This window comes from Electrophorus electricus, chromosome 13, assembly GCF_041902795.1.
Source record: "Electrophorus electricus isolate QZ-2024a chromosome 13, ASM4190279v1, whole genome shotgun sequence".
Taxonomy (NCBI): domain Eukaryota; kingdom Metazoa; phylum Chordata; class Actinopteri; order Gymnotiformes; family Gymnotidae; genus Electrophorus; species Electrophorus electricus.
The window spans coordinates 1,985,230-1,997,112 of NC_137509.1; the positions used below are offsets into that span (position 1 = coordinate 1,985,230).

General features: G+C 43.9%; 1 protein-coding gene across 1 annotated transcript; it reads right to left on the reverse strand.

Annotated features, from left to right (window-relative positions):
* Positions 1-7,576: 7,576 nt before the first annotated feature.
* On the reverse strand, positions 7,577-11,630 carry myl13 (myosin, light chain 13). Its single transcript, XM_027019024.3, has 7 exons — positions 11,460-11,630; positions 9,640-9,667; positions 8,965-9,114; positions 8,694-8,867; positions 8,494-8,571; positions 8,101-8,133; positions 7,577-7,830 (listed from the first exon to the last, which is right to left on the reverse strand). Exons 1-6 carry the CDS (start codon positions 11,559-11,561, stop codon positions 8,105-8,107), a joined length of 561 nt encoding a protein of 186 aa, XP_026874825.1. The 5' UTR covers positions 11,562-11,630; the 3' UTR covers positions 7,577-7,830; positions 8,101-8,104.
* Between the last annotated feature and the right edge of the window lie 253 nt (positions 11,631-11,883).

An 11,883-nucleotide genomic window follows, 5' to 3' on the forward strand; every position in this document is an offset into this window, starting at 1 on the left:
ATTAAATACATGTGTATACAGACTAATTTTGTATTTACATTTACATTTATGGCATTTGGCAGACCTCTTATCCAGTGCTTAGTCACATCCTAGCCAGTACAGTTGGTTAGAGTCTGAATACTAGAATACTGTAGAAATACAGGAATCAATGCTGATGCCTAGAAATACAAAACAGACAACAGACAATCTATAACAGACAACGATAAGTGCAATAAACAATAACTACTAGAGTTTCAGTTAGTCAACACAGGAGCAGGGCCAATGGTCATTTAAATATTCCACAAATAGATGGGTCTTCAGTCTGCGTTTGAAGACTGCAAGGGAGTCTGCTGTCTTCTGCAAGGGACAGCCAGTGAACGTTTGTTCCACCATCTAGGAGCCAGCACAGAGAATAGTCTCCATGCTTGTCTTACATGAGACTTGAAGCATGGTGTTTCAAGCCGAGCCATACTCAAGGTATGAATCGGGCTTTGACCTTTGATCTCATGTATGAAGCGGCTGGTCCATTTTTGGCTTTGTAAGCGAGCAGCTACTGGAAGCCAATGAAGGGAGCACAGCAGTGAAGTAACATGTGCGGTACTTCAGAAGATTAAAGACCAGTTGTGCTGCTGGACAAGTTGTAGAGGTCTGATGGCTCTTAGAGGAACACCAGCAAGTAGCGAGTTGCAGTAGTCGAGCTTTGAGATCACAAGAGACTGCACAAGCACCCGGGCAGCTTCCTGTGAGAGAAAGGGCCGAATCCTTTGTATGTTATTAAAGAGGAATCTGCAAGACCAGGTCAGATGTAAAATATAAGTGGAGAATGACAACTGAAGATGTGTCCATTTCATGATCAGACTCATTCCTGATTACATGTAAACGTTGCCTTGTTGTTAAGAGGAATGATGTGGACTGATGCAGTCTCCAGTCCGTCATGACTCAGACACTCTCAAACCCTCCCTAAGCCCTCGAGTGTTGTCGTGTCCTTTCTTGTCCTGGTGTGGCCTGGACTGTTCCATGTTAGTGGTAATCAAATGTTCAGTAGTTCAGAAGTTATTTCTAGTTGAGTGGAGACACACTACTCTTGATGCAGTGCAGCAAATACATAATAACATTTCAGCTGTAGCTGGTATCCAGTTTAAAGCCAGCTATGTGTTTCAGATTAGTATTTGTTTTCTAAAGTATTTATTTTTGTCTTAAGTAAGTTGAACTGAAATAAGAGAACAAGAAATATGTGTTCATTAGGAGTCCTGATTAAGACTCTCTTGCCAGTTTATATTATGTTAGCTAAATGTTTCCAGTAATTTATGGACACTGTCTCTCTTTTGGTGTAATTGATGGACACTGTCTCTCTTTTAGTGTAGTAGATGGACACTGTCTCTCTTTTGGTATAATTGATGGACACTGTCTCTCTTTTGGAGTAATTTATGGACACTGTCTCTCTTTTGGAGTAATTGATGGACACTGTCTCTCTTTTGGAGTAATTGATGGACACTGTCTCTCATTTGGTGTACTCAGCCATGACACCTATGCTTCTCTGTGCAAAACAAAAATGCCTTCATGCTTTGACAGCAGGACACTGCAAATACAAAGGCAGATGTATTACCTACAAAGTGAGATGTATTATTTATGTACAGGTTACGGTTAGAATATAACCATTTACTACATGCAGATACTAACATCTCATAAAATACTGGGCTTGTGGAAGTAGCTTAGGTCTTTAGATGTTTTCTGTATTACAGGAGTTTTAGAACATCCTTTAAATGCAATCATTTCCTCAGATGAGCTCTCCTACTGTCATGGTCCATTTTCCTGGTAAAGCTCAGAGGCTCTTGTGACGTACTGTCATACTGTCATCCCATGAAAAACCCATCTGTGCTGCCTGACCTGCTTCAGATTAGGTAGCACTTAGACAGGTGCATGCATGCGCACGTGCGTGTGTGTGAGACGAGTCAGGTGTCACAGCAGCAGGGGTCAGAAATCTGCTATATCCCACCATCCTGCATCTACCATCTAATGATGATCGACACCTTTTGAAAATGGTCAGACTTACACTTAATCATTATACTAACTGATGAAACATTTCACACCGTACCTGTGCATTCATTTGATTGTGTCTAAAGACCTAATTATTTTTTGCAGTGGTTATGTAATTAAAAAAAAATCTAATTCAACAAAGCTAGGTTACGCACACCTTAGTAGCAAAATACAGAGCTCAAAATATCTAGTGTGTGAGCGCCTGAACCGTAAAGAGCTTGTGACTAGGTTCTCTGTAGTTGTCATATTGTGTTAAGGATGACTCTGTAATGAGAAACAAACAGAAATCTGTTTGAAATGCACAGCAGGGCGTCGCGCATTATTATGAGTGCCAGAAGGAATCTGGCAGTAGGAGGCAAAACACGTTTGAATTCAAGCCGCCCTGAGTCATAAACTGGACCCCCCCACGACTCCACCGCCCGCCTTGATATTGACAGTAAAAATGAATGGAACACTTATCATGTGTTCAGTGAATTCGTGAATTTTACCTACTGCTTCAGTTTGATATTGACCGCCGGTGTCTCCCAAATCCACAGAGCCAAGTTTTTATTTAGCGTGGTTTTAAAATGTGGTTTCTGTTTATTTATGAATGGTAGCATGCTTTGGTTAGTAGGTTGCTGAAGCTTTGTTGTTTAACCTATGACACTCGCACAGTGCTTAGCAGGCAGCCGTTTAAATCATGTACTCCGTGGAAATAAAGACTAAGGGTGTGGAAAAACTTTCTTTCTGCCAGTCAGCCATACACCAGCTTCCCCTCAGACGCCTCTAGATCCGTGTGCCTGTCCCCGTCACTCTCTGTAATTGGGATCTCTGTAGAAGATGCACTTACAGCCCCAGGGTGCCTGTCTATAATCATTACAGGTGAGTATACGTTTCTACAGTTTCTCTTCAGTTATTTCCCATTTGTTCAAAAATAAATAAATGAAAAGCAAGACCAACGTTTTCACAGCTACAACGGTCTTTATTAGCCAGATAAGCTAAACTAGCTGTTTAAACCACTGCTTCTCGTCTAATCTCCGTGGTAAAACCACGTTGGTATCAGAATATGGCTTAAACACCTGACAAAAGTACTATTTCTGCTTTTCTCCTTTAAAGTTATACCTTTTCTTTTGTGTACGCAACGTTTTGTATGTTAAGGCTTTTTATAGGTGGAGGCTGTTTAGCAAACTGCCCTACTGGTTTATCTGTCTTAGCATGGGATGCTAGCAAGTTATCCGCTATCTGTCATTAACGAAAACAGACAAGTCACCTAGTCTAGCATCATGGATTCAGGAAACTGTAGGCACTGCTCCTGGTCACGACGTGGAAAAGATTATTGTCTGGTAAGAGGGAAGAGGTTTCCTCCGTTCTCCGGTCCTGAAGAGAAGAGGTCGAGGCTTTCACTTGGATCCTGCTTTTGGAACAGGACCCTGCTTGGGAGTTCTTCAGGTTGGACCCTCAGGATGTTCAACTACTGCAGTGTGATAGTTAGCCATGGGCAGAACACAGCCAAACGACTTAAGATCTGTTCAGTTAGAATACATAAGGACATAATGTTTTAGTTAGCATACCATTAAAAAATGAATAGAAAAGAAATATAAACAATGCTCAAAACCAAACAAATTAGTTTATCAGTCTTAGCTAAGAACAGTCTGAAGGTGGTCCTTACATACCAGTAAGCAAGTGTGATAGACTCACAGCCTGTTCATGCAGAACAGTACTAGCACAAGGAGGGACGACAATCAGAATCCATCCATACATGTATGAACCTACTAACAACGGCACTGAAGCAAGTAATGATGACATTCAGACACCTGAGAAGTCTTGATCGTGGTGCTGACAGACCGTGTTTTCATATGCCAGTGTGTGTTAAATATGCCAGTTTTAGGAACATTAATGATTGGTTATGGTTACATCTACATCACTTTCTATCACAGACACACACACACACACACACATACACACAATCCACAATATCATTGTATAGTTTTGTTAGTTCAATATGTAATTTATTAAGACACACTGTTAGTAAAATAATAGCAATAAAAGTTCCTCTACTAGCTGCTCCCTTTAGGTAAACTCACTACAATCATTCAGAGTGCACCGGTACTTTATCGCCTTCTGTACTACAGAACAGCTGTGGCTGGCTCCCAGCAGGGCTGATTGGCTGCTAGCGTTGAAGTCCTGCGGTCTGTCCGTCCCTGTCGCTGTGAGCGAGCCGTTGTCTGCTTTTCCTTTGTCTCTGTCAGACTTTCCCCCGCGTATTCTTGCAGCATTCGCTACATGCCAACGTGACTGCAAACCCCAGTTACACCACATCACCTTCCCCCACAACCTATTTTAGCCTTCACCTGTGTATAGAAGTGTGTACGTGTTGAGTCTCATCTATGCTAGTCGCTACATTTCTAAGACTTGTTGGTCCCTCCTGCTTGTCACCTTTCTCATGTATATGAATGTTTGGCTCTGCTTGAGTCAGACCGTCACTCTTCCCATTTTGGATTTTGTTAGCCTGTAATGAGTCAGTCGCAAGATTCCCCTGGACTGTTCTTGGGTTTGTGTTTGTTTTTTTGTTTGGGTTTGTGCTAGGTTTGGGGTTTGTGTTTGTGTTTGGTTTGCAGTTATGTTTGTGTTGGTTTTTGTGTTTTGTGTAAGGTTTGTGGTTGTGTGTGGTTTGTTATTGTGTTTGTGTTTTGTGGTTTTTTTTTGGACCATGTGTGTTCACCACCCCTCCCAAGCCCTGACAGTATGCAAACATAGTCGTTATTAAGAGAAGAGACACGCAAGGTCAGCGTGGAAACACACCAGACGCTGTTATTGGAACCTTTTACATTACAGTGTCCAACACACGTGGGCTTCAGTGCTACTAGTGACCTCACCAAACAGTCGCCATGGGGAATTTGTGGTGGTCCCCAGATCACCATTGACAGCAGTGATGCAAAAGTTCACACAGCAGACAACAGTGTCCCAGTCTTGTTAGCTTTTCAGCTAACAAGTAGCAGTGTGTCATCACGGTGTGTCCTCACAGTCTGTCATTACACAGATGAAATGTGCTTCCTGGGACACTTTGCTTTCCATCTGGATATCTGCTATAACATGGTCTCCTTCAGTGTCTTTATTATCTCACCTTCTGTAGTGGGGTTTGTATAGCTTGTCCTTCAGATCAACATGCTCCAAAATAATAATAATAATAATTATTATTATAACAGTCATACTATTGTGGAGCAGTGGTTGGACTTTGGCCTAACAATTGGAAGGTTGTGGGTTTGAATCTCTCCAGACAGAGTGTCTGACATGGCAGCCTGTTATTTGGATGTTAGTTTGTCCTCCCTTTGTATCGCCCAAGGAGAACTGCAACTTTGTCTATATATATATGTGTGTGTGTGTGTGTGTGTGTGTAAAAAATGCAATGACATTTCAGAGGTCCTCCAGAGACACCTTCAATGCAGTTTTGACTACCTCTCTCTCTCTCTCTCTCTCTCTCTCTCTCTCTCTCTCTCTCTCTCTATATATATATATATATATATATATATATATATATATATATATATATATGACGATAGTTATGGATGTCATTTGTTTTGTTATAGAAGTAAAATGGTTATAGATAGTTCTAGAAATAATTGTTTTGTATATTTTCAAACTACACCAGTAAATTGTCTCCAAGCCCATGTTGACTAAATTTATGGCTTTGAGGTAGGCATATGTGTATTATTTATGTGTATATTAGACTTAACAATCAGCAAACCCCTGTCCTTTTGTATTTATGACTTCAAAGGTCCAACAGCTACAGAGGTGGCATCACAGTAGGCTGCCTGGTTCTGGAATGAGTCGCGAGACATAACGGGCGTGTTTCCCGGCGCTCCAGGACTGGTCCGTGGGTATCGTCCACACACGTCGCGCACGGGACTGCTGTGACGCCTGGCTACATGCATGCTCGGCGTGTGCTTGTCTCGCTCTTTAACGCTGAAAGGACAGGTCATAGTGGTTTGCATGGATATCATGTCGAAAAGGTCTTTAAGTTTTTTCGAGGCCTAGGAGAAGGGGGTACTTTTATTTCCTATGGCAGTTGCATGCTTGAATCGCGGCGGTTCGGTGTGCGTAAATAATCCTAACACGCTCTGACCTTAGCCTAAACTCAAACTAGACTCAAAACATGTAATCTCTTGCTGAGATAAACAGGCATATTTTCCCTCATAAAATTAGTATTGCGCGTGGGTTTGTATACAGCAGGCCTATTATATGATGATGTTGTTTTGGCATTTTGCTCGCGTTCACAGTGTTGGCGCATAAATAGTGTCGCTTACATAAGTTCCATCTATAAGCACTTCCAGACAATTACAGGCTTTTACAAGCACCATAACGACACCTATTTGCAGCCGTAACAGCGCCTTTCAAAGGCCAAGCTTGTTGTTCATGATGCGTTCCTGCCATCTAGTGGCAAAAGTAGGGAGTGCAGCGGGGTGAAATGCCGTCAGCGGTGCTTGAGAGCGGAATCGCATCGTCTAGGATTTTCTTTTCTTACTATAAACTTCTATCACTCAGTCTCCTGTTCTTTCGCCAATTTTCTGCTCAAAATTTATTTTATTTTTTCGTATCATAGCTACTCTTAATGGCATTCTATAATCTCACTCAACATTCATCACTTAACGTAAGTAATTTGTCGTCGCATTTCTTCGTTTGTAGTGCTTACTGATCAGAGTGTGATAAAGAAGGGCGCCCACTGGTGGGGCATTTGCAAAACTTCAGTCGGTGGCGTGGATTAGGCCTGGGCTGCATCCAAAACCACATACAACTTTCCACATACAGCTAAATAACAGCTTATGTCAAAATAGTACGCCACTCTGCATTTCTGCCAGCTAGTGTTGCACACCCATTTGATTTGTTTCCAGACTATTTCTCATTCGTTAACAGCACGAACTGATACAATAGCAATGTTTTGCACAAAGCACCTTTGTAGCCCAGAGTATGTGTGTTTGGAGTAAATTCTTCAAAACCCTGGTCTTGAGCAGATCTGTAATGTCAGTGGTGATCCCCCATTAAACATCCTTACGTTTAGGACTATTCTTGGCCCTGGGGGACCAGTCCGCGGTTTATAAGTAAAATGATCACATTTAGTGTTTTAAGTGGTTATGTATATCTTGCATATTCTGCTGCACAGTTTAGCTGTAATCACGTGCCACTGGTCTTATGCACGTATACCCAACTGCATCTAAATGACTCTCTTACTCTCTTTCCCAGTTTCAAGGGTTTGGTGTGGTCCTGTGCCCATATTTGAAGTTTGAATTGATTTCTGGGAACCAACCATTATAACCAGACCTCAATACCAGAGCCTAATTTGTCAGCGTATGCATTTTCATGGCCGAGGTGCTCCAGTGGCTGCGAGTGCATGCGCTGCCCCGTATGAGGTCATTCCTGGGCAGCTGGTAAGGTTCTGCATGTGTTGTGGTTTCAGACTGAAGCTAGTTCAGTGAGAACACATGAAACACAGCATTCCCATCGCCACAGAAACAGGCTTTTGTGAACTCATGCTCAGCACTGCCTTCATGTTTATACAGCTATGGTGACACGACTTTAAGGAGGCTTATTTTAATTAAACAGGACGTTTAATGAAATCTTTTTCTGATCCACGACACAAACAATGATGATATACAATGGAATTATGGCTGTACAGTCTTTAGAAAAAGCAGGAACATATGAGCAGTGATGATAACTCACGGAGGGAGACGCAGGGACATGTCAGCACAGGACAGGCTTACAGAAAAGAAATGAACAGAAAGAAACAGAAAAAGGAAAGAAATGTGTGACATTCTGCCCCCTCAGTTGGCTTTCTTGGTTCTGTAGAGGAAAAACAGCAAAGCTCATGTGTGTGTAAAGAGTTCACGCTTTGACATAGTGAAACGTGGTGTGTTTAAGAAAGCGGTCGTGTTATTTCCCGTAGTGGAATGTGGTGTGTTTATTAAGTATGTGGTTGTGCTCTCAGAGAATAACTGAAACGCCAGCAGAATCAGCACAGACAATGTAGCATTAAAAGAAACTAAAAGGCAATTAAATGCAAAGAAGCACAGAGAGTCATGAGAAAGATATAGAAGAGGGTGACTACTGCACCTGCTCAGCCAGCCATGATGTACTTTATAAATGCTAGAGAGAGAGAGAGAGAGAGAGAGAGAGAGAGAGAGAGAGAGAGAGAGAGAGAGAGAGAGAGAGAGAGAGAGAGAGAGAGAGAGAGAGAGAGAGAGAGAGAGACACATCTTAAATGTTATATTTGCCCCGTGCAGCTGTGTGAACACACCGCACTGCTGCTGTGGTTGAAGGACTCATGTTGCTGAATGTTACTGTCTCAACCCACAAGAGAACACTTTAAAAAAACCGCTCAAAATAGGGAAAAAAAGATCACTATATGAAGACAGTACGTAAAAAGTGTAAAAAGAAAGTATCTTGTAGATGTGTTGCACAGGGTACAGCGAGGGCATGCGGTGGTGGGCGTGCACCAGCGCTTACCCTCGTAGTTGATGCAGCCGTTGGCGTCTTCCTGGCCTGCCATGAGCTGCTCCACCTCGTCCTCTTTCATCTTCTCACCTGACACACATTGTGAGGGTGTCAGACAGCCCCCCTCCCCAGAAGGCTCACACAACATACACTCACGGTGACCTGTGATCTTATGCACTGCCATTGCCAGATATGTACCCAGGGAGACCTACCCAGGGTTGCCAGGACGTGTCTGAGCTCGGCACCCATGACTGTGCCATTTCCCTCCTTGTCGAAGACCCTCAGGCCCTCCACGAAGTCCTCGAAGGTGCCGCGGTTCTTAGCTTTACAGATGTGCTGGTGCATGGGGAGGAACTGGTCGAAGTCCAGCATCTTAACGCTCATGTCTGCGCAGGACGATTGAGAGCCCATTCAGACCCAGCACGCTACCCTACATACGCCAAGCCAGACCGAGATCTAAAAAAGACTGTGCACCCAGCTTACCTTCAGCCTTGGGCTTGCCAAGAACATACATGACTTCGGCGTTGGTGGGGTTCTGCCCCAGAGCCCTGATAACATCGCCGCACTGCGCAAAGGTGATCTTCATCTCATTGGTTGGCGTCCTGTCAAACAGCTGGAATGCGTCCTTGAAATCTGAGGAAGAGAGAGCTACCGTGGCATGGTTCAACACGTTTACAGGCGCTGGCCGAGTGGCGTGCCTTGCACTGGAGGACCGTACTGAGAAGATAAAGCAGAATCGTCAGCAACTGCCAGATGGGTATTTAGAGGACTTCAAACCCCAGCAAAACAAATGCCACAGCCGCCGAACAGAGCCCCCGCCTTCCTGAGAGCTGTCTGGCATTTCATGAATGCCACATTAAGTAAACTTGAAATGTTATCTCTTCAGTGTTCCCTCCCAGTAGTAACCTGCTGTGAACTCAGTAGTGCTACTCTATTGACTGCTACATTTCTCATTTTGGGTAGAAAATGGGTTTTGTAATGATGAAACCTCTGTTGTTGCAATTAAAATAAAATGTATTGTCAAAGGCACTTAGGTGACTGCTGTGAAAAGACATTAGACCACAGTGATCCTTCAGAGAATGTCTGTAGAGTAGCCAAAATTGAGGCTAGTGTGAATTCTACTTGAAGCAGCACAATAAAATAAATCCAGACACTTACCCTCTATTTGCTCAGGGGTGAATTCAATCTGAAAGAGATAAAGTTATTTTTCTTAGTGATCAAGATCGAGTACAGCCCTGTTTTCAATTTACATGGGCATCGATTGTCTCAGTACACCATTCTGCAACCACTTTAATTAAAAATGAAAATGCGGGACAAACGGCACCATGCCACTACCAGATGCGCGGAACATAAATATTTCTGGGCGCTGCGGCCTCCAACGCCCCCCTAGCCACGCGGAGATGTCGCATACTTCACACGCGCGGGTCAGGTTGCACGTGTTCTCCAGCAGCCACTATCCGCGTGCAGAGTGTGCGCAGTGAGCAAGCTGCGCCGGCACATCGCCGTGAAGCAGTTTAGGTCAATGAAAAGGCACCGCCCGAGTTTTTATTTTTCCCTGGCTGGACTGTAGCGCAATTTAGTGAAAAATGTATGTAGTTATTTCGTACAATACAGGCAGGTCTCGAACAGCGACGCAAAACGAGTGTTTTATTAACCCGATTACAGAACATGTCTGTACAGCAGAGATTTGCAGTTTTCAGCTGCTTGCATAGATTCACGAGCCACGCTTAAGCAATCCATTACGGAAAATATATCCGTTTTCAAAATGTGTTTACGTTACTGCGTCTTTTAAGGAACATTTCAACGTATCACGTTAATGGGCAGGTTAAGTGTTGCAGGTTACTGACTGCTCACACGTGAACATAACTGCGCGCAGTCTCTATTGATAGATGTGTAGAATTCAAACGAACAAAGAAAGCAAAAGCAGTAAGTTCCCTCAGCATTTCGCCCAGCGCCTCCGCTGTAATGGCCCATGGCTGGGTGGTCCACCGTGGAAACGCCATAATGAAAATCACGTTGCTTGCGGCCTGAACCTCAACGCGCAAGTATGGCTGTTCCAACCAACCCAGACATTCCTGTACGTGGAAACGAAGCAAAAGCGGAGACCACTAAAAATCTTTTGTTGTGACGGATTTTCTGAAACCCAAGCAGTGTGGTCAGCTTTCTGTGGCTTTCATCGGGAAAACAAAACATTAATTGCTAGGAGAAAATAACGTAGTGCGTGTTTGTAAAGGGTTACGCCACACCAATGATATGGTTTAGAATATCGCTTTCACATGTCGGGGCTAAATATATGAAATGTTGAGCTATAATAACATCAAAGCGCAGGCTCAACGTTTCATATATTTTACGCATTACTGAAGCCCCTCACAGTAACAAAAGCATTTTTAGCACTGCGCTGGAGTCGTGCCGTAGATGTGAGCTGTCCTCGTAGAGCTCAGCCGACTCAACATTTAACCTTATAATTAGAAACAGCAACTTCATATAAAACCCGAAGCAGCAGTCTTACACTAGAACTGGACAAGTATAGTAGCTGTGTGTTAATGTGTAGGTGACCTAACATCAGAGGCTGTGCGTGATCTATGGTGCTCCGCGTTAGTCGATCGACCTCAAAGCAGACTCAAGATTTTCAGTGAACGGAAACTGTACGCCAATTATCTGCGCGAGAAGGTCATGTTTGTCCCGGGGGAGATGCGACGTGGTGATAAAAGCACACCTACAGCTGTGAGGACTCTCTCCTGCCAGGATCAAGGCAAATGAAAGAAATGTACATCAGTCCTTTTTCCTTTCCAACATATCGCGAGGAAAATTACTAGAAAAACACAAAGGACAGCTTAAAAAAAACAAGGTATGAATAGATGAATGAAGATCATCATGTCTCTCACTCTCTGCCTCTCATCTTCATGCATGCAAGCACTCTGGCGTGCAGAGTAACTGCACCGCGTGACTACACCACGCGCTCGGGGCCGGGTAGCTACCTGCACTTCGGCTGGATTAAATCCAGGCTCCTTGGGGGGCTCAGGCTCTGGGGGTTTTGGAGCAGGTGCAGGTTTGGGCTCTTCCTTCTTCTTGGCCGGCATGGCGAGGACTTCGTGTGGCGCGGGAAGCAAAGGTCGGCTGGCTGGAGCTCAGACTGCTCCTCGTGCCCCCCAGGGGGGTCTTTTATCCCACCCTCCCAGGTAGACCCCTCCCCTCCTGTACCAGGATGGTGCTCAGTCCTATAAGAGGAACGCCTTAAAAGGCTATGCCTCTAAGCTTCTATTTGAGACACCACTGTCCTCTAAGAACAAATGGACTGCGTGTTCATATCACCAGGCTGAACACAAGCAGGCTAATTTGGGTAGAAATCATGGGTGACAGCCATTGGTCAGTCAGCACTCCTAGACAATGAGAGGACAGAAT